General features: G+C 45.1%; 1 protein-coding gene and 1 long non-coding RNA gene across 2 annotated transcripts in view; one reads left to right on the top strand and one right to left on the bottom strand.

Moving 5' to 3' along the window:
* Positions 1–10,109: 10,109 nt before the first annotated feature.
* LOC129351696 (disks large homolog 1-like) overlaps positions 10,110–25,043 on the bottom strand; it is a 61,721-nt gene continuing 46,787 nt past the window's right edge. The window contains 19 exon segments of the mRNA XM_055020628.1: positions 10,110–12,268; positions 13,405–13,496; positions 13,584–13,693; positions 13,762–13,934; positions 14,025–14,126; positions 14,855–14,905; positions 16,295–16,336; positions 18,932–19,031; positions 21,155–21,221; positions 21,383–21,559; positions 21,630–21,744; positions 21,818–21,920; positions 21,994–22,040; positions 22,043–22,149; positions 22,536–22,665; positions 23,537–23,681; positions 23,799–24,105; positions 24,640–24,764; positions 24,853–24,903. Of these exon segments, the coding sequence (XP_054876603.1) occupies positions 12,162–12,268; positions 13,405–13,496; positions 13,584–13,693; positions 13,762–13,934; positions 14,025–14,126; positions 14,855–14,905; positions 16,295–16,336; positions 18,932–19,031; positions 21,155–21,221; positions 21,383–21,559; positions 21,630–21,744; positions 21,818–21,920; positions 21,994–22,040; positions 22,043–22,149; positions 22,536–22,665; positions 23,537–23,681; positions 23,799–24,105; positions 24,640–24,764; positions 24,853–24,903 (2,151 nt within the window). The 3' untranslated portion in view covers positions 10,110–12,161.
* LOC129351784 (uncharacterized) lies at positions 22,605–23,883 on the top strand. The gene is made up of 3 exons (XR_008604780.1): positions 22,605–22,692; positions 23,344–23,489; positions 23,667–23,883. It is a non-coding gene; the product is annotated as an uncharacterized LOC129351784 (long non-coding RNA).

The following is a 25,043-nucleotide window of genomic DNA, read 5'->3' as shown; positions in this document are numbered from 1 at the left end:
GAAATGTCTCTACGGCGCCACCTAGAAATTGGAAAAACACCCTTTTTTACCCTCTGCTATTCACTTACTTTATCGTAGACACATGAAATTTGGTACACTTGTAGAACTCCCCAAGACGCTCAAAATTTACAATTAATGTCATAGTGCAAGTATCACAGGAAGTCAGCCATTTTTGATTGAAGTTCCCATTTTGACCCCATTTTTGCCGATTTTTGCCGTTTACAGCCTTTGTATTTGATCTATCTCCTCCTAGGGATTTTGATTGATCGACTTCAAACTCGGTCAGTCTGTTCATAAGGCATGTCCCATCTAAAGTTATCTAAACGGTGAGTTTTTGAGTATGCTGAAGGGGGGTTAGCAGGGGTCAAAGTTCACCTACTCGCCATAAAAAAAATAAACTGCTATATCTCTTACACTGAAACTCACAGAAGCATCAAAGTTTCTGTGATTGATCATCATCGGGTCTTCTACAATACCCTATGGTCGAATGATGACATCACTTAGGCCACGCCCCCTGAGAACAGGAAGTGTAATGTTTTACTGTGAACTGTCGCTATCTGACCCCTTTGACCTCATCAACATGAAACTGTGCCCAGACACAGAGAACATGTTGGTGTATTGAGGATTCTAACCCCAACCAGCTTCGATGGAGCAGGTGGGCGTGGTGGCGTGGCGAAGTCACCTGTAACGCCATCGCCATACGTTTGGCTCTCAATTCCACATTTTCGGGCCCAGCTGCTGCAAACTCATAAGGATGGACCCTCATCCACTCCCCAACAGGAATCCATCACAATATTTGGTGGGCGTAGCCTAATTTCTCTATAGCGCCCCCTAGAAAACTTAAATGATCAGCCCCAAGCCATGCTTTAACCTACAAATACGAAACTTTGTACACATGTGTACCTTGTCAGGACGTACAAAAAAGTCTCTTGGAGCCATGGTCTAAACCCCACAGGAAGTCAGCCATTTTGGATTCAAGTTCGGTTTTTGACCCCATTTTTGCAGTTTACAGCCTTCATATTTGATCTATCTCCTCCTAGGGATTTCGATTGATCGGCTTCAAACTCGGTCAGTCTGTTCATAAGGCATGTCTCATCTAAAGTTATCTAAACGGTGAGTTTTTGAGTATGCTGAAGGGGGGTTAGCAGGGGTCAAAGTTCAACTACTCGCCATAAAAACATAAACTGCTATATCTCCTACACAGAAACTCACAGAGGCACCAAAGTTTCTGTGATTGATCATCATCGGGTCTCCTACATTACCCTATGGTCGAATGATGACATCACTTAGGCCACGCCCCCTGAGAACAGGAAGTGTAATGTTTTACTGTGAACGTTCGCTATCCGACCCCTTTGACGTCATCAACATGAAACTGTGCCAAGACACAGAAAACATGTTGGTGTATTGAGGATTCCAACCCCGACCAGCTTCGATGGAGCAGATGGGCGTGGCGGCGTGGCGAAGTGACCTGTAACGCCATCGCCATACGTTTGGCTCTCAATACCACATTTTCGGCCTCAGCTGCTGCAAACTCACAAGGATGAATATTTATCCACTCCCCGACTGGAATCCATCACAATATTTGTAGGGCGTGGCCTAATTTCTCTATAGCGCCCCCTAGAAAACAGCAGCCCATAGGTTATGTTGTTATTAATTATTTAAATATACATTATTATAACTTTTTATATATATATATAAGTTTATTTTTGGGTTAAAGTACAAACATTCATTTATTTTGCTAGAAATAATACAAACAAAGTCATTCAGCAAAACTTATGACACAGTGAAGTAAGAACACACTGGGGTCAGTGTTGATGTAGTACCACTGGCACCTTGTGGAGAAATACTGGTACTGCTAGTGCAATACCAGTATTGCGACAGCAGGAGGCAGTGGTACTCCATCAATGAGAAAACAGATCTACGCTACGTAATAACAGTCAGCCGGCGACAGCTGGAGCTGCAAAGTTTTCCTGAACATTTTGTTTGCTTTTTGGAGCGACAGAACTGGACTACGCTCAACATTTTGCTTGGATTTTGGAGTTGCAAATACGAACCACGGTTTGGAACAAGAAGGCTCTGTTGGACCGGAGTTGGAGAAGTTTAATGGGCTCTTTGCACCTCAGCTTACACGTTCGGGAAACACGGCTGAAATGTTTTTCCAAGGTAACAATTAATAATGTACATCGATCCGAAACCCCAACAAGTAAGGCAAAGAAAGGTTTTAAGATGTTCGCCTCGTTATACATTCACAGATATGAAGGTGAGTTTTATTTTCTTTAAACTGCTAGCACAAGCCTGCTAGCTTTCTAGTAAAAATCTGCTATTTAATTATCTAAAGATGTCTCAGCCATTCTAACGGACACTGTTTGTGCCTTATTTTCAAGCATATTATGTGTGTTTATTGTTAACTGGAGAGGGGGTGGGGGGGCAGATTACAGTTCAGACTTTTTGCTTGAAGTATGACGAAGAAAAACGAGCACAGAGCTTACTCTGGTATCGGAGTTCTAGTTCAGCTGACTGTTCAGATTCAGAGTTATTACTTTTAGAAAAATATGGCCGTGTTGCTTAAGATTTCTGTGTTATTTCGTTTTATTACTTTTGCATGCTTGTTGTGAAGGGCTCATTAAGACGGTGTTTAGAGCGGTTTGTACGGCGTTAGCTTCAAGTGGTAGCTTTAACTTGTAGCAACGAATATTTACAAGCTGTCTTAATTGAGGATCGCTTGGAAATCCATGAAAACTTAAACAAAGTACATAGTATTGTTTTATTTGTGTCTTAAGTACGACTTTGTCTTTTATAGCAGTCATAGTTTCTGAAAGTGGAAAAAAGAGCCGCATTCAGGTATACAGTTGTGACGTCAGCGCGGCAGGTGCAAAGAGCCCATTGCTGTTCGTTTAAACAGTCGTAACTCGCGGTGCGGTGAGTAATTTATTCCTTCCTGCTGGTTCTGGAAGCCGTCATGTTTGGAACAGTTATTCTGAGGAGGATGCTAACCCAATGCCTGAGGCCTGCAACGTTTTTAATGCTAACGAAGCGCTTGACTAATTCAATAAACTGAATAGTGTGTGTGATACATCCAGTTTCATACATTCAGAGTTGTTTGTTATTATGTATAGAAGATGTTTAAAATGTCGTTTGAAAGAGCTCTGAGAAAATGCTAAGTATCTTTTTACAGATCCATTGGGGTTGTAATATTTAGTTGCAGCACTTCCTGTGATTAATACTTAATTAATGGATGGGATTCAGCTTGTGCTATTGTTCTAAAGTGCTGAAAGTTAACTGTGCTCTGTTATTGTGCATTGCCCTTGGTTTATTACTGAACAGTGCGGTTTATTAAACTGATACATCTTAACCTTCACCATTTTCCTGACTAATTTCACGATAACGTTAAAGTTGCACTGCATTTACATCTCAGTTGTAGTTAACATCAAGCATGTGGGTGTGGCTTAGTGTAAAACTTTAACTATTTACCATGAAACATCAACATTAAATGACTTCCAAATGCAAGATCACAGCTGCATCATCACACTTCCTCTGTCTTTCTAGAGAACAGCCCTGAACACATTTCCATGGTCACTTGATGACCTCACTGTAGCCCCGCCCACTTTTAAGAGGCAGTCACATGTTTTTTCTGCTGTATGTTTTACTGTTATTCTATAATTTATATGGGTTTCATCATGTGAATACTGACTAAAAACGATAACATGATGAACTCTATGAATGTTGGCTGCTGACCGAACCGCATTGGGGTGTAGAAATGACGAAATGCATTACTTCGCCATGTGCATATGATCGGCTCTAAATGACACGTGGATCATCGGACTGGCGCCAAATTGAAAACGTATGACCTTTGTTGACCTCTAAAGAGCAAAACAGCATTGAAATGTATTTTGACTCCACTGCGCCCCTACATTAATCCGCCAGCTGTATTTCCTCGCTAAACCAATGAATCTATACCACATTTTTTTGCATCGTGAAGGATAGCCGCCGAACGCATAGATGCGTACCGCCTGGTGGACGGGCGCGGAAACTGCGCAACAACTTCTGTGTTAGCACGTGCGCAGCGTTGATGGAAACTGAGCAACAGCTTCCGCGGTGCGGGCGGAGGCGCTGAAAACTGCGTGAGAGCTTCTGTGGTGGCTGGCGTGAGGCGGCGGTTGCTCGTACCCCGCGGTGGCAATAGGCCGGAGCGGCGCTTGGCTGCGAGGGCCGTTCGAGGCTGCTTGCAGCTTTAATTTTAAATTATATTTCCACAAAGAAAGACTTGAAACTACAAACACAGACAGACCATTGATACCAAATATGTTATAAACATGTCTTTAAAAAGTAAAAACTTGATTTCAAAAATGGAAACAGTTGGATTTATTGGGATTGTAATTATTCTTCAAGGCATGTTTTAGTTTTTGTCTTTTTAGCTGATTCTGTCTGGGTTATGAATTGGGCTTCGTTAATAAATAGCATTTATGAAACTCAAAATTTGTTTACATTTAGATTATAAAACATAAAATGTTAAAGTAAACCTAATGTGGCCAAATTGTTGAGATTTAGAGGAATATCTTCACTTTGCTCGTTAATTTCCTCTGTCTCTCAGGTCCATTAGTCTCCGCATGTGCAGTGGGAAATACTAAAGAAGCAACCATACATCAGACTTCAGATATATCTAGAGCTTTATCCAGAGAATTCAATGCATACAGAATGTTACATCAGCATCATACCCAGATCATCAAGAAGTCCAACACATGACAAACAGAATTACCTGCAACAAGTTGAAAAGAAAAGACAAAAATGCATTTCTGGGAATTGCTGACTCGGGCACAAAGCAATTCGATCTTCTGCTGTAAAACAAAGCTTTTTATAAGACTGAGTATTTCCTTCATTTGGATATATGCATAGAAGGTGTGTTCTTCTCTCCTGCGGGGCTGTCTGAATGTTAATCCTGCTTGAAACCTTCTAGAGCACCCCAAAGCAAACATATGGAGACTCCACCGGAGTCGTCTTGCACCAGCCTCCTCCTCACATTCCAGACGAAAATTTATGACCTGCAGCTAGACGCAATGGCTCTCTTTCTCAAAGTAATTCAACAAGAAACTGATTTCTTATTTTAACAAAAATCTAATGCTAAATAATAACTATAAGTTTGGATCTAAAACTGCAGAGTTGTTTCTATTTTAAGAAAAGCTCTTTTAAAATACCTGAAATATTTTTAGGAGTAAAAATAGTTTCCTAATTTTATTGTATTTCAGTAATATAAAATGCATGCAAATAGTGTGGTTAAAAACTAACTAATTCAAAACATGTTCAATGCTTAAGGAAATATCTTAATACATTTGATTATACTTTGGAGAAGAATTTATTGCTCTAATACCGTGCTTCTCAAATAGTGGGGGGCCCCCTTTGGGGGCGCGGTGCGATACCTGGGGGGGCGCGTGTGATCCTGGGGAACAGGCTTTTTTTTGGCCGTACTAGTATAAAGTGTAATTGCGCACAGTAGGCGGCAGTGGCGCTCTCATTGTTACGTCTGTCACGTTTGCGACAGTGCAACATTTTACGACTTACAAGACAACAGGTTTGCCTTGGTTAGCAGTGTTAAGTCAACAAAAAGCTCCGACTGCGTTCTGTCTATGGCCTCCGTTATTCAACAACCCCCAACATGAAAAAGTTTTTCACAGGGATGAAAAGAAAAGCAGAGAGAGACAAAGATAATGAGACAACAGAAAGTCAACCGAAAGCTAAGAAGAGGAAATACGACGAAGCGTATTTAGCGCTTGGCTTCACTGTGACTACAGTTGGAGAAGAGGAAAGACCGGTGTGTTTGCTGTGTCTAAAAATGCTCGCAGCGGACAGCATGAAGCCAAATAAATTAGCGCGTCACTTAAATACGTTACATCCCAATCACGCCGATAAGCCGCTAGAGTTTTTTCAGCGAAAAAAATGTTATGCAGAGATGGATAGTCACGGTGGGGAATGGGGGGGGCGCGAATAGTTTTCTTCTTGCTAGGGGGGACGTAACGGAAAATAATTGAGAAGCACTGCTCTAATAGCAGGCAGACTCCCTGCGCCTGCAGACCACCTAAGGGAGTGCAACACTGTTTATCTAAAACCCTCCTTACAGATTTATGTAAGTTCACCTTATCATAAAGCCTACACAAAATGTTCATGCTAGATACAATATTTCATATGTCTAAAGGTTAATGTGTCTATAATTATGTTAACTAGACTTATATTTTCAACAGTTGAAATGAACTTAAGCTTTTCAGCAAACTGAATTATCTGGAATTATTTCCCTAAAGCTATAATGTAAAAATAAGTAACAATGTCATGTTATCTTCTCACAGATCACATGCATAAGCTAGAGCAGGACCAACATCCTTACAATTTGCTTGATGGTATAATGTCTATGTCATTCTATGACATTATACCATCAATATAAGTTATATTCAGAAGTGCTTCTGGGAACAATCGTCCAGCAAGTGAACTTATAATGACTAACTAACCTGAAGTAATTAAAATTATGAGAAAACAGCATTGTGTCATGCTCTGGGTGGATCTACATAAAGCATTTCAATTCCCTCCAGACAAAGAAACAAAAACCATAAAAAGGTCAAAGTCTAAAATGTTCATTCAATCTTAAATGTCAACAACTTTCCAACTTTGGTTGAGTTTTCTCAGAGCAGTTTGTGGTTCAACCACTACAAGAAACTGTTTTTATCTCTATTAACAGTTTGCGGCTTCAGCCGACGTGGTAGTTTAGCTGAACTCACTGTGGTGCACTGAGGGCACTAAGGGGACTGAGGGCACTAAGGGGACTATGGGGACTGAGGGCACTAAGGGGACTATGGGGACTGAGGGCACTAAGGGGACAGAGGGCACTGAGGGGACTCAGGACACTAAGGGGACTGAGGACACTAAGAGGACTGAGGGCACTAAGGGGAGATAGAGTGTTTAGTTTTCACCTCCCGTAAACATTACAGTGAATGAGCATACAAGGTTTCGTATGTTTTCCTTTGTTTCTTTCTTTGGTCTTGGAAGATTGAGTCTCCGCCTCGGTAGTAGAAAGAGATGAATAAAGTAACTATGCAACTCTGGGTTCCTCAGAGAGCGGATCCTAATTTGTGCCTAATGCAGTGGATTTCTTGCTCTCTGTCTGCAGATGTATTAAAGATTGTTTTTGCTCCCTGACTTTTGTCTGGACCTCAGTCTCACAAGCCCTTCTGCATGCTTTCCTCCTGCTGATTCTTGGTCGTTGACCTGCTGACCTCTTTATCAGCCCTTCATGTCTTGGACTTTGGAGCAAGTTTTTGACACCATTAAATCATTTTTGCTGCCTCATCCTGGGTTTCTACCATGTTTTTCCCTCTTCTACCAAATGATGATTTATTCCAGACATTTCACCAGCAAAGCATAATAAAGTAAGAATTTCATATTTCTGAGTGCTTAAACGATAAAGAGAGAAAAAAGGTGTGAGTGGTTCTGAGCCCTAATGAACTGCAGAGTTGCATGAGTTCAGCTAAGCTACAAAACTGGCTAAGATAAAGCATGAAGGATAAAAACAGATAAAAACTGTTTCCTGTTGTGCAGGTTGAACGTCACTGTTCCCACGAAACTGAATGAAATGCTGGCTGCATGTCAACATTTACGGATCACCTCATAAACTTCAGGGACTGTTTTGTTCCTGCAATGTAGAAGAAATAGTTTCATGTAGACAAGTGGAGACACCATTTTTCTCTAAAGAACATTTTTCCACACATTCATGAGTATCTTGCTATGAACAAATATCAGCCTTATTATTGTTTTTTACTGCTACCTATTTAAATCAAGGGTTAGAATTAAATCATTTTATTTTAAAGTGCCTGTTGCATCGTTCTAATAGGCTGTTATTCACTTTCAGTATTTAATGAATTTAGTCTAAAATCCACATTGTCCAGGGTTCCTCCTGCCTCTCATTGGCTGCTGGAAATAAAACCAGGACATGGATGGATTGTCAAATGTTTCAGACAACCTGCATAAAGTGAAGAGGGCGACTGGCTCCACACATCACTGAATAAACCCGTAGAAAATCACAGTGGTGGCAGCACTGAGTGTTTTCTTGACTTTAGCAGGAACAGAAAAGTCGAGTTAATGAAAACGTTGCTGTTAAGTGAAGAACAATCCTGGAAGAAAAACCTTTGACTTCAAATTACAGAACCACCTGAAATGATCCAAAGTATGAACCGGCTGAAGCCTGAGGCACAAACTGCCAGTAAAGATAAAACATTCTTCCTGTTAAACTGGATGAACCACAAACTTCACTGAGGAACTGAACCAAAAGTTGGAAAAGGATCAACATTTAAAGATAACAAAGGACTTTTGTTCTTCAGGGATGGTTTTGGTTTTTCAGTGGGTGAAGAAAGAATGTAGTTTCCTTCAGACACACCCTGTGCATAACAACACCGTGTCGTTTCCTGCTGAATGGCTCTGATTATCTTCCTGCTGAAGAGAAGCTCCTGCTGAGCATGATGGAAGGTTAGCTGGCCTTTGACTAGACCTTTTTAAACTTTGGGAAATCTTTTATTTGCTCAGTCTGCTCTAAACATCTGCTGTGCTCCTCCATGATGCTGTTTTCTGCCCAATAATCTTTGAACCTCAGCAGCATCACAGAGCAGCCAGAGTAATAGTGAGATTAGATTAGATTAGATTAGATAACACACAGCTGGGCTGCAGTTCGTTAACAATCATGAAGCAACTTGTGAAGGCAATGTGTTGCTCACATGGGAATAAATATTTCTTTTAGTCTGTTATTTTGTTTCCTTTTAAATCCTTAAATCACTCTGTATTCCCTTGTTGCTGAAAATATACTCTACATAAAATGACCTTTACTTTAACCTTTGCACACCACACTGTTCAGTTTCTTATTTGTAAAGAAAATGTTTGAAAGAAACTGTACAATAGAGATGTTCACCCAATTATTAACAGTTTTTGGTCTTTAATATTTGCAGTTTTCCAGTCTGCCTTCCTCCTGTCAGTGTTGGTTTCATTCTCATTTTAATAAATCTGTATAGAATAATTAATCTAGCGTCTAGATTTTGATGTATGATAGCAGTTGTTCCATTTCAATCTATTTATTCTGATATGATGAAATCTTTGAATCTTAAATGTTTGTTTCTTTGGAGTTTCACGTATTTAGTAAAATTGTCCAAATGTGAGATGTTTTCCATCCTGTCTCTCATGATGTCCTGCTGTTGCTTTGCTGCTGTCTGAAGTTTCTGCATTTACAGTTGAACTGGAACAAAACTCCCATCGAGCCTCAGGGTGATGAACGGGTGATGAACGGGTGATGAACGGGTGATGAACGGGTGATGACTGGGTGATGAATGGGTGATGAACGGGTGATGAATGGGTGATGAACGGGTGATGAACGGGTGGTGAACGGGTGATGAACGGGTGATGACCGGGTGATGAACGGGTGATGAATGGGTGATGACCGGGTGATGAACGGGTGATGAACGGGTGGTGAACGGGTGATGACCGGGTGATGAATGGGTGATGACCGGGTGATGAACGGGTGATGAACGGGTGATGACCTGGTGATGACGGGTGATGAACGGGTGATGAACGGGTGATGAACGGGTGATGAATGGGTGATGAACGGGTGATGACGGGTGATGAACGGGTGATGAATGGGTGATGAATGGGTGATGACACGTCTGTCCCTCCTCTCCATGCAGGCAGCGCCGTATGAAAGATGTTTATTTCCTTACAGGTTTTTTATTTTAAAGCAAGATTGTAACTTCAAGCAGAGTGTGAAAATAATTAAAAGCTAACGTAACACCATCTTGTTTCTGTGCTAAAGCATATTATTAATTTATCAAGTTTCATTTAAATAGCTGAGATAAACCACTGAAATAAAACTGATGGTTTAAACTGAATAAAACTTGAATCACTGACAGGTTTAACACATTATTTTGTTCCTGTTTGCAGCTGAAGGGTCTCTGGTTCTTTCTGGATTTATCCATACAAAAATATAAGATATATATTTTTGGATTATCTGTGACCTCTGACCTGTAGAGCCGCTGGAGGTTCTGCAGGTCGTTTCTAGACAGAACCGACATGAAAGATGAGTCGAGGTCCACTCCTGGTTTTCCTGTTAACTTTTTATTATGCTTTAAAAAAATTAAAAGACAAAGGAGGTGGTGATCAAAGAAAAAGAAAAAAATATATATCCATATTCAAATCTCTTTATACGTCTCTATTCATATATGATTACCAAAGCAAAGAAAGAATCCCGTAGTGCTGAAGTTCAATATAGACTTTCATTATAACAAAATAGGCAGTTTACCGAAGGTTAAATATCTGTCAAAATCTCTTTCACCTGCGAGCGCCGGCAGGGGGCGCTGCAGGCGCAGCCACAACAACACGTGGTAAGACACTGACGCTGCTGACGGACGTCGCCACTGCCAGGGCCACGCTTCGGCCACAGGGGGCGCCGCTGAGCAGCTGGGGTCGCCATGGTAACGAGGAGAAACCAGAGGAAGAGAAAAAACTTAAGATTTAATTTAACGCAGTTTGATAAAAAATAAAAATAAAAAATTTAACGCAGTTTGGAGGATTTCATGTCAGAATGAGGTTAACTGGTTTTAAAAAGAAATATGTTGATTTTACTGTAAACTTTGTAAATATTTCTATTTTTATGTTCTTATAATCTGTAGCAGCTATAATTAAATTCTGATAAAGTCTTTAAACATTTTTAATAATTCATGATGTGCAACTAAGCTTGTAAAATAATGGTTTTTATATTTATGATTTTTTTAATCCTAAGGCAAACATGTTTTTTTCCTTCCTGAGTTTTTGGTTTTAATTATATCATTTTATTTCTAACTGAAAATAAACATGAAAATAAAAAAGTTAGTAAATCATTTCTTTGAAACTTTTAAAATTTAAATTCAGAATCCTGGAGAATTTTTAGAATGAAAATTAAATTGATTTTATATGTGAACTTTTAAATGTCATCCAATCCATAATTTTCTGTTTTGTATTAAATGTTTATGATTTTTGTTCCATCAGCTTTAATTCAATTATTGAAATCTTTTAACAATTTGTTCAAATTTATGCGTTAATTTATGTTCTGTTTTTCCTTTGGCTTCATAAAAAATTTCCATAACAGATTTTGGCACAATTTTAACAAGACTAAAGAAATATATAATTATTAATAATATTTTGTTAAAAATAGGATCATTTTTTTATTCTAAAAACAAAATCATTAAAATTTTCTTTCTTTTTCTTTTATTTTTTTACTAAAATGGGAAAATATTTAAAATGTTCTTTTAATTTCTCCCTTTCAACACCTGAATTTTATGGTATGAAATGTTCTGTTATTAAAATAAACGGGTTTATTTTACTCTGACGATAAAATTTGTAAAAATAAACTGATGATTTTGCTATTTTGTTTGATTTTTGGCACTAAAGTTTATTTAGAACGTTTTTCTGTGCATTTAGTCTTAAATTTACCAAAAAAATATGTTAGTTTAAGTTCATGTGAATTTGATTGAGTCTAATAAACCGTTAATCATTTCTGTTTGTTTTAATTTATGAGTTTAAAATCAGCTCGTTTTTCGGGGAGGATTTCTTTGGCGCCCTCTGGTGGCAGAGCGAAGACCCTGCAGCTTCCTGACAGACGTCCTGCAGCAGAGGAGCGAAAATGTTCAAAACTAAACATGAATCAATAAAAAAAGACAGAAAAGCTGTGACAGAAGCTGTGATGTCAGACGCTGAGGTGAAGGGGCTGATGGGAAATCAACGGGTTTAAACCGACATGCTGTTAAAGCTCAAACGTGCAAAGTTTTGCTTTTTGTGTCTCTGATTCTCCGACCCGACAAACGGAGCCGGCTGGAAAAAACCCACAAAGAAAACAAGAAAAAGGAAGAAAATCTGCTTCGTACGTTTCCGAACTCTCCTCCGAAGTTCTCCGTCCTTAAACATTAAGGAGCTGTACCGTGCTGAGTGTGATGTCACTTCCTGTGTGCTTCCAAATCAGGCGGAACAACATGGAGCCGTCTGCTGATCGCTGAGGGATGACGGATGGATGGATGATGGACGGATGACGGATGGATGGAGGGTGAGGCTGCCGTCTGCAGCTGGACTCTTCTTCCAGAATAACCCAAGTGATGAAGAGGAGCGGCGGCGCCTCATAGCTTCTCCTTGGACAGAACCCAGATGAACGGACCCGACTGATCCTCGATGATCTGCTTCACCTGATCGTAGATCTCCTCCAGCGTGTCGCCCTGGACAACGGCTGCAGGAGGACAGAGGAGGCGGGTCAGCGGTCCAAAACACAGCAGAACCAATCAGAACCAATCAGAACCTTAAAGGGGATAAATCATGTAAAATCAACTTCCAGGCATTTTGAAGAAATCCTTCAATCTCCATGGCAACCACCTGCCCAAAACACCTGGGGGGACCAAGCCCCGCCTTCAAGACGCAGCTCCTTCAGACTAGCCAGCAGCAATTAGCAGAGCTCATTACAGGAGCTGCTGCTCAGAGCATCACTGGTAAAAACATTAAAGGGTTAATAGAGGAGCCATGTTGGGACTTCCTGGAGGCGGAGCTTCAGGAAGAACCAGAGTTTTTAAAGAGACAAGACCCAATTTCAAGGTGTTAAAATTACAAAATCAAATTTCTATTGAGTCATTTTTGATTTAGAGCATTTTTATAGCAGCTGAAGGAAAAAGTTTCTTGATTATGTTGTAAAAAAACACAACACTGGCCCTTTAAACACAATCCTCCAATTAAAGCCTGGGAATCGTTTCCTCCATCTGCAGAAACTAAACGTTCTGGTTTCATCTGGATTTATAATGTTCTGAAGAACTGGACCGCAGGTACGGGTCAGAACCACCAAACACAGGTTAAGCAGACCTGGTTTCAACCCAGTGGTTCTGAACCCAGGTGGTTCTGAACCCAGGTGGTTCTGAACCAGGTGGTTCTGAACCCAGGTGGTTCTGAACCCGGTGGCTCCGAACCCAGGTGGTTCTGAACCCAGGTGGTTCTGAACCCAGGTGGTTCTGAACCCGGTGGTTCTGAACCCAGGTGGTTCTGAACCCAGGTGGTTCTGAACCCGGTGGTTCTGAACCCAGGTGGCTCTGAACCAGGTGGTTCTGAACCCGGTGGCTCCGAACCCAGGTGGTTCTGAACCCGGTGGTTCTGAACCCAGGTGGTTCTGAACCCAGGTGGTTCTGAACCCGGTGGTTCTGAACCTGGTGGTTCTGAACCCAGGTGGTTCTGAACCCAGGTGGTTCTGAACCCAGGTGGTTCTGAACCCGGTGGTTCTGAACCTGGTGGTTCTGAACCCAGGTGGTTCTGAACCCAGGTGGTTCTGAACCCAGGTGGTTCTGAACCCGGTGGCTCTGAACCCGGTTCCGACCCGGTTCTGACCTGTGAAGTGCTCGGTGAACTCCTGCTCCAGCTTGGCGGCGCGGTCGAATGTTTTCCTTCCCTGTTCGTCCGTCAAACGTTTGTTCATCTCCCTGCAGGAAGAGCAGAACCGGGTCAGCGCTGGAGAGAACTCCGGATCGGATCGGTGAAACCGGGTCGGACCGGACCGGGCCACTCACATGATGTTCTCCACGGATTTGGGTTTGATGAAGATGGCGATGGGGTGCAGCAGCGCCAGCTGCAGCCTCTTGATGGCGTTGCCGGACACGTCCAGGATGCAGTGCTTCCCCTGAACAGAACCAGAACTCAGGCTCCGCTCCGGGCCGCGGCTCGGCCCGAAGCGGGGCGGTTCCGTACCTTCTCGGCCACCTGGCGGACGGACTGCACGCTGGTTCCGTACAGGTGGTTGTTGTACTGGCCCGCCTCGATGAAGCGGTGCTCCTGGATGTCCTTCTCCATCTGCTCCCGCGACGCCACGAAGTGGTAGTCCCGCCCGTCCACCTCGTAGTCCCGTTTGGGCCGGGTCGTATCTGCAGCGGGACACAGGCACAGCCGTTACCCGGGTCCGATCCGGTCCGCTCGGTCGGGTCAGAGGAGCGGCGCCGGCCGGACGGACGTACGCGGGACGCAGGAGCCGAATTTATCCGGGAATTCGGAGATCAGGTCGTCGTTGATCCGGTCCTTCATCGGGCCCAGGATGATGACGGGTCGGGTGTAGTTCACTGCCAGAACAGAAAACCCGTTTCTGAGCAAAACATTGTGATTTTGAACATTTTATGCTTTTATTAAAAGACTAAAGAGTAAAATATATGCTCAGATTTTAATCTAATTGTTTTATTTCTATGTTTTTACTGACTTGTCCAGCAGGTGGCAGCATCACCGTCTGTTCGACTCTAATCTACATTATTTTGATTTAAATACAATTAAGAACATTTAAACTTGACATATAATTAATCCTGAAACTTGAAATAGGACATTTTCCAAAGATATTTGTAATCCTCATTTTCTTAATTTGATTAAATATTTTAACTTTTTTATATATTTACCATGTAACCAATGCATTATTTATTTATACTAAAATATAGTCATCCAACCTGTAAGTAAAAAATAAATCTATTTAGGTTTCATTAATTTAAACTTCACTGAAATATTTTCATTTTTCTGTTATGTAGTTTATCAAGTTCTACATACATATATTAGTAAAAAATGCTTTAATATTTAGTATCCAGTAATAATATCAAATTGTTTTTCTGGATATTTTAATAATAAAAGTTCTTTGGATTCTGATCAGAAATATTTTTATTATCATCCCAGTGAATCTGGATGAGGAGGAACCCAGGAGAACCGCCGAGGTTCTGATCGGTTCCGAGTTAAATCTGTGAATCTTTCAGCTGCTGAAGCTTCAATCTGAATCAGCTGTCAGTGGTCGGGCCGGTTCTGGAGAACTCACCTTCCTGCTGAACGACGGGTTCGTACGACAGAACGTACTCATCCTGCCCACCTGAGGACAAACAGACACGTTAGGAGAAGAGGAGGAACAGCAGGAGGAAGAGGAGGAAGAAGGGGAGGAGGAGGAGAAGAGGAGGAACAGCAGGAGGAAGAGGAGGAGAAGGGGAGGAGGAGGAGGAAGAGGAGGAAGAGGAGGAGGAAGAGGAGGAGGAAGGGGAGGAGGAGGAGGAAGAGTAAGAGGAGGAAGAGGAGGAGAAGTGGGTGCTGAGGGACGAAGGCTCAGCAGGAGAAAACAGCCGACCGGCTTTCAGGAAGAAACGTTTAAATCAATAATCAGAAACAAAAACTTTACAAAGTTTTAAATAATGAGTAGAGTTCAGGTTAAAACGAGGAAGTGGAACCGGAACCGGACCCGATTCCATCAGGTTTAATGTTCTGGTTCAGATTCAGGTTCCGTCTGTGGTCTTCAGCTCAAGACACGATCCAGAATCATCACAACGGTACCACCGGGTCGGTTCTGAAGCTGCCTGAAGGTCTGACCCCAGTAGAACCAAAGAACCAGTTCAGACTGGGACTGGTTGGGTTAATAAACCAGTTTAAATATGAATGTGATGAAATATGAAACTGTTCAAATAATCCACATCAACATGATAATGTTGATGGGGCGTCTGATTGGCTGAATGCTACCAATCAGCAGGTAGCATTCATTAAGCTAATGGGTTAGCCGTTATAAACCAATCAGCAGGTAGCATTCATTAGTGCTACCTGGATGGATCAATAATCTCAATCTGAGGTGTAGATTAAATATTTAAAGCCCCACAGACAGAAAACTGAAATCATAAACTTTCAATTTAAAGGTCCAGAACACTCTCTTCCAAAAACCCAGAACTTCAGAAGCAGAACAGAACCAGACTGAAGAAACTTTAATTAAACAGCACAGAGCTGTGATGTCATGCTTTATCTGTCCAATCAGCAGGTAGCATTCGTTAAGCTAATGGGTTAGCCGTTATAAACCAATCAGCAGGTAGCAATCGTTAGGCTAATGGGTTAGCTGTCATAAACCAATAAGCAGGTAGCATTCGTTAAGCTAATGGGTTAGCCATTATAAACCAACAAGCAGGTAGCATTCGTTAAGCTAATGGGTTAGCTGTCATAAACCAATAAGCAGGTAGGATTCGTTAAGCTAATGGGTTAGCTGTCATAAACCAATAAGCAGGTAGCATTCGTTAGGCTAATGGGTTAGCTGTCATAAACCAATAAGCAGGTAGCATTCGTTAAGCTAATGGGTTAGCCATTATAAACCAATCAGCAGGTAGCATTCGTTAAGCTAATGGGTTAGCCATTATAAACCAATCAGCAGGTAGCATTCGTTAAGCTAATGGGTTAGCCGTCAGGCTTCAGATCGTTAGTGAACTGTCGGCAGAACGGCGGGAAAACTTACGGTAGCTACTTTCACTATCACTGGCGTTAGACGTCACATGTTCTGAAATCACAGGAAACAGCCAATCAGACGCCAGCGTTCCCACAATGCTTTGCTCCAAGCCGGCCTCGGCGGCGCAGTTTTATGAGTTCACAGAAATATGACGCACAGATGGTAATAGAATCTGCTGCCTCACGTTTAACAACCAACCAATCAGACGCATTCAAACTGAACCTTTCACAATAAAAGCCTTGACAAAAATTCAGATCATTTTTCTAAAACAAAACATCCGAGCTCTGTTGGACCCGCCCAGCAGCTCAGAGACCCGATGGCCCGGTCCATGAAGCCGGGTCGGACCGCAGGTTCTGGTTCCAGATCAAACCACTGGGGGAACCGGGAAGGTTCGGTTCTGTAACGTCCAGCTGGACAGAACCAGGTCTGAACTCTGATCCAGCTCTCTGATTGGTCCATCACTCAGCGGTCCAACACGCTCTGGTTCTGGTTCCACTCTGCTATCCTTCTGGGTTGGAAAGGTTCGGTCCAACTAACAGCTGGAGCTTCCCAAAGCAGCAGAACCGATCTGAACCCAGATGTAACTTCCGGGTCAGATTCTGATGGAACCAAGAAGTTTCTGCTCCATCTGGGAAGCGTCAGAACATTTCCGTGGTTCTGGTTGGTTCTGGTCCCAGACTATTATTCCCTCTGGTTCTGGATGCTGTGCAGCTGGATGGATTTCTGCTCTGACTTTACTGCAGTTATGACACTCTAACAAGATGCTCTTCTTACACCTGGAGCAGCTGATTAGCGTCTCAAAAGCTCAAATCATCAAATGAACTTTGACCCTAAAGCCCAGAGGAATGAAAAGCTTCATGGAGCTTCAAGGAGGAAGTTCAGAGCATCGCTAAGACCTTTACATTTATTCAGTGGCTGATCTTATCTTCACCTCCAGCATCTCTCTGACCAAACAGAGAGAGGAGCAAAAGCAAAGGAGCTGGATTAGCAGAGCTGCTAACAGCTGGTGGAGTCATCCAGCCCGTCACTGTGGAACATCATCTCTGCTGGCTGGATAAAGAGCTGTTAGCACGTTAGCATGAGGCTGCCATGCAGTCTTCAGTCAGAGGCATCTTCAGATTCGCTGTGAGACTGACTGCTACAGGAGCTCCTTCCAGCCCACAGCATCACCGACCACAACGACTCTGAGGATTCTCAAACTTTCTGACTTTCATGTTCTCTCATAAATAAAGTATTTTTGAATTTGAGTTATTGAATTTTGAAAAGGTCCAGGATGTTGGACAAAACGAAGCGCTGATGAGAAACAAACGGATCCGTGAAGCTCTGAGGATGAGGAGGATGAGGAAGGTCTCAGCCGGCGTCTCCACCAGGACAGAAACTAAAAAACATTTTCCTTTCAGAATCAATTTTGAACTGCAACTGAAAAAACCCTGAAAAACTTACCAAAAACATCTATAAAATATTAACACTTTCCACTTTTTATTTATTAATAGTTGATTATTTACGTTTTTTCTTGTTTTGGGGTCTCAGCTGGAATTCAGAAAGAAAACTAAATTCACAGATTTAATCCAGATTAATAAAGAAATTACGGATCCATTTCTACTAGTTTTTTTTTTAGCTGAAAGGACGCCAAACTGCGGGACGACCTGCAGAGGGACGACCCGCAGAGGGACGACCCGCAGAGGGACAACCTGCAGAGGGACGACCCGCAGAGGGGACGACCTGCAGAGGGACGTCCATCTGCAGGACGCCAAACTGCGGGACGACCTGCAGAGGGACGACCTGCAGAGGGACGTCCTGTAGAGGGACGTCCTGCAGAGGGACGACCTGCAGAGGGACGACCTGCAGAGGGACAACCTGCAGAGGGACGACCCGCAGAGGGACGACCCGCAGAGGGACGACCCGCAGAGGGACGACCTGCAGAGGGACATCCCTCTGCAGGTCGTCCCTCTGCAGGACGCCAAACTGCGGGACGACCTGCAGAGGGACGACCTGCAGAGGGACATCCCTCTGCAGGACGCCAAACTGCGGGACGACCTGCAGAGGGACGACCTGCAGAGGGACGTCCCTCTGCAGGACGCCAAACTGCGGGACGACCTGCAGAGGGACGACCTGCAGAGGGACGTCCTGCAGAGGGACGTCCTGCAGAGGGACGACCTGCAGAGGGACGACCTGCAGAGGGACGTCCCGCAGAGGGACGACCTGCAGAGGGACGACCTGCAGAGGGACGTCCCTCTGCAGGTCGTCCTGCAGTGGGACGGCGGCCTGGACAGGCGTCGTCCCGGTGGAGACGCTCGGCCCGCCGCCTGCAGCGTTTCTACTCACTGTGGCTCTTGCTGGTCGGGTCGTCGTTGTTGTCCTGCGGTCGGCAGAAACAGAAACAACCAGAGAAACACAGAGTTACTGAGATCCGGCGGCAGACGAGAGAGCAGAGGGAGCGCAGCCGGTCGGCAGGGCGGCCATGTTGGCTCCCCGCAGGAGCAGGAAGGAGGGACTTCCTGTCTGGGGTTCTGGATCGGTTTTAGCCGTCGGCCCAATCTGAGAGGTTGTCGGGAGCTTAGGGCTGTTGCCGTGACGACCGCTGCGCGTGCCGCCGCCAGCTGATCTCTCTTCCTGCCGCGGAGCAACGGGCCGGCGGGGACTTACGGTCGGCGTCGCTGGTCTCCTGCTCGCTCGGCTCTTTGCTCTTGTAGAAAGGAAACTTTCGGGTAAAGAGGTTCTTTTTACGCTTGTCATTGACGGACTGCTGAGGAAGAGGAAGGGCGTGAAAACAACACGGGAGAGGAAGAGGGCTGGACACGCTGACGACAGCGCAGAGGTCAAAGGTCAGGCCCAGGGCCACATCCAGGTCCCGGAGCCAGAGGTTCTGGTCCCGGCCCAGTAACTGGTTCTGTTAGAGCTTCTGAGGCTGGGATTTCCTCAGAGTCAGTGAAGGCAGCACAGCGGTGAGGAAGAGGAGGGAGGGAGCATGCCGAAGACGAACAGGAAGTTAGAGGCGGCAGGCAGGAAGCTGTGGACCCGTCCTGGCCCGGCCCGGTTCTGGGGCCACAGCTTGGTTTGCACAACGGCTCCCCTCCTCCACCTGTTGCTGTCAGTCAGCATTTAGTCCCAGACCAGTTAATTCACATCCAATCTGGATTTTAATCCATGAAATGAATTGATGTGGATTAAACTGGAGGTTAATCTGAAACATGATCTGGTCGACCAATCACATCCCAGCTACAATGACACTAAGGAGCAACATAATCAATCATAAAATACAACTTAAATATATTTTAATTAGAAATCAGATAATGAAAATATTTTCTAGAAATATTTAGTTATAAATTAAATCATGTTTTGGCCACCAGAGGGCAACACTTATTCTTAATTAATTTAGGATAATTTAGTAAAAAGCTGCTTATTTCTACATGAAACTAAATGATCATTTATTATTTTGTTTACAGTTTAGTTTTTTATTCTCCTTTTAGTCTCCAGACGTTCTGGAGTGACCGATGGGATCAGAGAGAGGAAGAGGAGGGAGGGACGAAGCAGGCAGGCAGTCAGACATCAATGTCAAGCGTTTCTCTGTGAGGGGTCAGAGGTCATGCAGGCTCTGTGGGCGACGCGTGTTAAAGTAGCACATGTTCTAAAGGGGGAGCTGCTGCTGAGTCTCAGGTAGGCATGCTGCTAAAGGCTAAGACGCTGCTAAAGGCTAAGACGCTGCTAAAGGCTAAGACGCTGCTAAAGGCTAATGGGCCGGACGGTGCTAACAACTAACGGCCTAACGGTTGCTAAGCTCTTGTCCCTTACTACGGATCAGAGGCCGGGTCAAAGGTTAACAAGCTTGAGATGACTAACAGACTAAGGACAGCTAACTGTTAGCGCTCCATAAGCTGTTAACAACTGGAGAATGAAAATGTTATCTAGTCTGATGTAGCTAACTGCTACATTAATGAACAGGAAGCTGGTAACGGCTACTAGGCTAGCAGTGGCTAACAATCTGTTAACAGTTAACGGGCTAGCGGTGGCTAACTATCTGTTAACGGGCTAGCGGTGGCTAACAATCTGTTAACAGTTAATGGCTAGCGGTGGCTAACTATCTGTTAACGGGCTAGCGGTGGCTAACAATCTGTTAACAGTTAATGGGCTAGCGGTGGCTAACAATCTGTTAACAGTTAATGGGCTAGCGGTGGCTAACAATCTGTTAATGGTTAACGGGCTAGCGGTGGCTAACAATCTGTTAACGGGCTAGCGGTGGCTAACAATCTGATAACGGGCTAGCGGTGGCTAACAATCTGTTAACAGTTAATGGGCTAGCGGTGGCTAACAATCTGTTAATGGTTAACGGGCTAGCGGTGGCTAACAATCTGTTAATGGTTAACGGGCTAGCGGTGGCTAACAATCTGTTAACGGGCTAGCGGTGGCTAACAATTTTTTAACAGTTAATGGGCTAGCGGTGGCTAACAATCTGTTAAGGGTTAACAGGCTAGCATTGGCTAACAATTTTTTAACAGTTAATGGGCTAGCGGTGGCTAACAATCTGTTAACAGTTAATGGGCTAGCGGTGGCTAACAATCTGTTAACAGTTAATGGGCTAGCGGTGGCTAACAATCTGTTAAGGGTTAACGGGCTAGCGGTGGCTAACAATCTGTTAACGCGCTAGCGGTGGCTAACAGCCAGAGGCTGCAGACTTTAGTCATTAGTAGGTAGAGAGATCAGGTGGCAGCAGCTCAAACACTTTAAATCCACATTTCTGGAGGCAGAGAGTCAAAGGTCATGCAGCAGGTAAAATGCTTCATGTTTCAAACATTTGATCATTTCTACTCTAAAGCCAGAAACATGGTTCATCAACACCAGGATCCTCTGGTTTCTTTCAGGAGGACTCACCCCTCGGTCTCTTGACTTGGCGTTGAACTTCACCGTCTTTAACCGCGCTCGCTCCTTCTTCTCCACTCTGCAAAAACCACAGAAGAAGAAGCTGAGTTGAGCAGGAAGCAAAACCGGCGGACCAAACCAAGCAGAGGATCATTCTGGTCCCATCTGGTCCCACTGGGTCTCCTGTTCACCTCTAACCCCTCTGACCCCAGCAGCAGCCGGGCCCTCCGTGGGACTGACCTCCTCTTGCTGGGGATCACTCCCACCTCCTCCTGCTCCCCCTGAGGCGTCAGGTGCCGGGCCTGCCACCACTCGTCGTCCGAGGCGTTCACCACATGCAGGATGTCTCCGAACTTGAAGTTGAGGCCCTGGCTGGGCAGACCCGAGTCCCGCGTCTTGTCGTACTCAAACAGAGCTCTGAGACGCCAGACAAACAGAGTGAATGAAGCAGGCTGGCCTCCGCTGACCTCCAGGTGAACCACCTCACCTGACGTAGAGAGACCTCTTCTGACTGGTCCGCAGCGACCCGGAGCCCGAGCTGATGCTGCTGTTCATCATCTGCTCCCGCAGGTCGTGGATCTTGGCCTCGAAGCGGCTGTACTCTGAGCAGAGGACACGGCGGGTCAGTGACGCCCAGGTGAGTCCATGAGGCCGTCCTCCCGCAGGTAGCCTCACCTTCTGGCCTGTAGTGGGCGACGATGGTCACCGTCTGGCCGGCGTTCTTCAGGGCGGCGGCGGCCTGCTCGTGCGTGGCGTTCCGGAGGTCAACGCCGTTCACCTGGAGGCGGGAACATCACCTGTTGCTCTGAACCAATCACAGCGCGGGACGATTTAATGGGCGGAGCTCCTACCGACACCAGGCGGTCTCCTTTCCTCAGCTCCCCGCTCAGGTCTGCCGACCGCCGGCCAGGATGAAGGAGATGAAGATGCCCTCGCCGTCTTCGCCGCCCACGATGTTGAAGCCCAGACCCGTCGCCCCGCGGTGCAGAACCACCTTCCGCGGCTCCCTGCGGTCACACAGCCGCTCGTCATGTGACCTCGGGTCATGTGACCTCGGGTCAAGCAGCCAATCCAGGAGCTCCAGCCGGTTGTCTGTGGTTGTGCTGAAATGATCCCCGCTGTGGGTACTGATGTATAATGAGCTGTGAACTTTGACCCCGATGGTTACTGGGGCTCAGCAGAACCACAGCAGTTTGTTGGAGCTCCTGGGCTGATAGTTGAATTATTTGTCATTTTTCTCATTCTGTACAGGTTCTAACTGAAACCTGAAGCGTTTTGTTCGTCCCAGCCGGATCTGGTTACTGAACTACATGTTAACCTCGCTGGTTCTGATCCAGAGGAAGTCTGGCTGCTGGAAGCAACAAACGTCAGGAAACCTAAACGATGTCCTCACCGTGTGACGTCATCTTCTCCCAGAATGCCCTTCGGCGTGGGCGAGTATCGCCCCGACGACGCCGGCGGGGGCAGGCTCTGGCCCAGGAAGTTGGGGGGGCTGATATGGTTCTCCACGTGCTGCGTGTAGGCTGGAACAGAACCGCAGAGACGAGCAGGTGAGTACAGGACCCCAGCTGGCCCCTCCCCCACCTGTTGGCTCCGGTTACCACCGGACGGAGACCGGAGCGTTGGGGGAGCCAATCAGCTCGCTTTGCTTGAAATAAACTCAAATGACCGAAAGTTTCCCAAATTCCCAAAGATTTTTCAGATTAAATATTTCCAGCATCACCAGGAATTAAAAACTCCAAACAGAAATAAAATCCCAATAAATCCAACATGTCTCCACTTTAAGAACTCGCTGATAGAAACTCAACTTAAAGTGAGTTTAGGTGTGGCATTTAGTTCTCATATAACTGTCAAAGCCCCAAATTTTAGAAACAAATACATCAAAGGGGAGGAGCCAAGATAGCCGGATGGGCGTGGCCAAGTCCGATTGGCTGAGTGGAGGGAGGCGGGGCTGAAGAGGAGCACCAAAACCCACTCCGAAACTTTTCAGACGCTCCAGAAGTTATCCTTTACAGCAACAGATTCAGCAAAATTCACTTTTGTTTTTTAAACTAATGACAAATCTGGCAACTTTTTTCTGTTACTAGAACATTTATGTCGCTCTGCAGACACTGTTTCCAGAGATTCCTGACAAAAAAGAGAAATGACTGAACTAAAGGTGCATTTGACATTTTGTGGCTTACTATCCTATCGTTCCACAGCGTCTGATCCACTCGATTGACCAGGGATGAGGCTTGTTAGCTGCAGTAGATCCCTCCTGATCTACTGCAGGAAATGAATCGTTTGAGGAACTGATTCATTTCCTGCTGAATGAATCTGTGACGGCAGCCTGCGTTCACCCCACCAGGTGAGACCAGGGGAGGTTCTGGCGGCTGCAACAGCAGCTGGACTCACAGTTGGTGAGGTCCGGCGGGGCGAAGCTGTCGTTCATGAAGACACTGTTGGGTTTTGCCACTTTCAAGTAGACAACATCAGGAGTGTTTTTCAAGGCAGTGACGGCGTGTTCATGGGTCACCTCCTCCAGACAGAGGCTGTTCACCTGGAAGAACAGAGAGGAACGTCAGAGGGCGGCCATGTTGGCCACCAGAGCGCCCAGCGGCCATGACGGCCACCAGAGCGCCCAGCGGCCATGTTGGCTCTGCGTTCAGGGACTCACGGCCAGCAGCTTGTCTCCGATCTGCAGCCTGCCGTCCTTCTGCGCGGCGCCGCCTTCGATGATCTTGGTGACGTAGATGCTGTTGTCTCCGGGGATGTGCTGGTTCCCGACGCCGCCCGCGATGCTGAAGCCCAAACCTTTGGGTCCTTTCACCAGCTTGAGCTCCATCACCTTCTCTGACAGCGGTTTCCTCCGCCGGATGTAGAGGCGCACCAGAGACCCCGCCTCCTTCAGCGCCTCCACGGCCCGGCTGTGGGTCACGTCCCGGACGTCCACCTCGTTCACCCGCAGGATGACGTCGTTCACCCTGAGACACACAGAGACATCAACAGGTAGCTCATCATCATCATCATCATCATCATCAGGGCCGGCCTTCCCTGACGTTGAACCAGAACCAAATAGTTTATGATCATCAATTATTGTCGTCTCATAAAATCCTGACCCATTTTATTCCCACCTTTAAAATATTTCATTAAATTTCTTAATTATTTTTTAAAATGAATTAAAGTCCTGGGAGAAACTTTATGGCTTCACCAGAATTCAATAAACTTTTCTTCAGTTTGATTTGGATCATGTTAACTGGAGTCAATATTTAATAAACACACATCAGAGATGAGCGTTTATCAGCAGAAGTTAAATATAAGCTAACGGCTACATGCTAACACTTTATGCTACCTTGGCTTTAGCTGCAGTTAGCCAGGCCGCCAACATGGCGCAGCGATGCTGATTGTTTTCTGAAACTTTTCATCACAAGATGTGGGCAGACCTGGGCGTTGCCATGGTTACAGCCATCTTTTTGAGCGTCTCGGTTAAACCGCGTCCTCACGACGCGCGCTGCTACCTGAGCCGTCCGTCCTGAGCGGCTGCTCCTCCAGGGATGACTTTGGTGATGAAGATGCTGGGGTCTTCGCCAATGTGGGGGTTATCGGTCCCTCCGGCGATGCTGAAGCCCAGCCCAGAGTTTCCCTGCATCAAAGCCACAAAACGTGCTCAGCTTCCATGTTTTGATGGTGATCACTGTTTGAGTCGGATCCAGAGTTCCTGAGGTCCTTACCCTCTCCAGCGTGATTTCCTCGTACTCGTATTCAGCCTCCGTCCCGTTCACCTGCAGACACAAACAGCAGGAAGGTGATGGGGAGAATCAGATTCACACGTTCACATCGACCTGGAGCTCAACATGTCCGAACATTTCTGATCTGATTTGATCGTATTTACATAATCTGACTGTAAAACGCTACAAGTCTG

This window comes from Poeciliopsis prolifica, unplaced genomic scaffold (assembly GCF_027474105.1).
Source record: "Poeciliopsis prolifica strain line A6 unplaced genomic scaffold, Auburn_PproV2 SCAFFOLD069, whole genome shotgun sequence".
Taxonomy (NCBI): Eukaryota; Metazoa; Chordata; class Actinopteri; order Cyprinodontiformes; family Poeciliidae; genus Poeciliopsis; species Poeciliopsis prolifica.
Note: the sequence above shows the minus strand (reverse complement) of the source record. Positions and strands in the feature narration are given on the sequence as shown.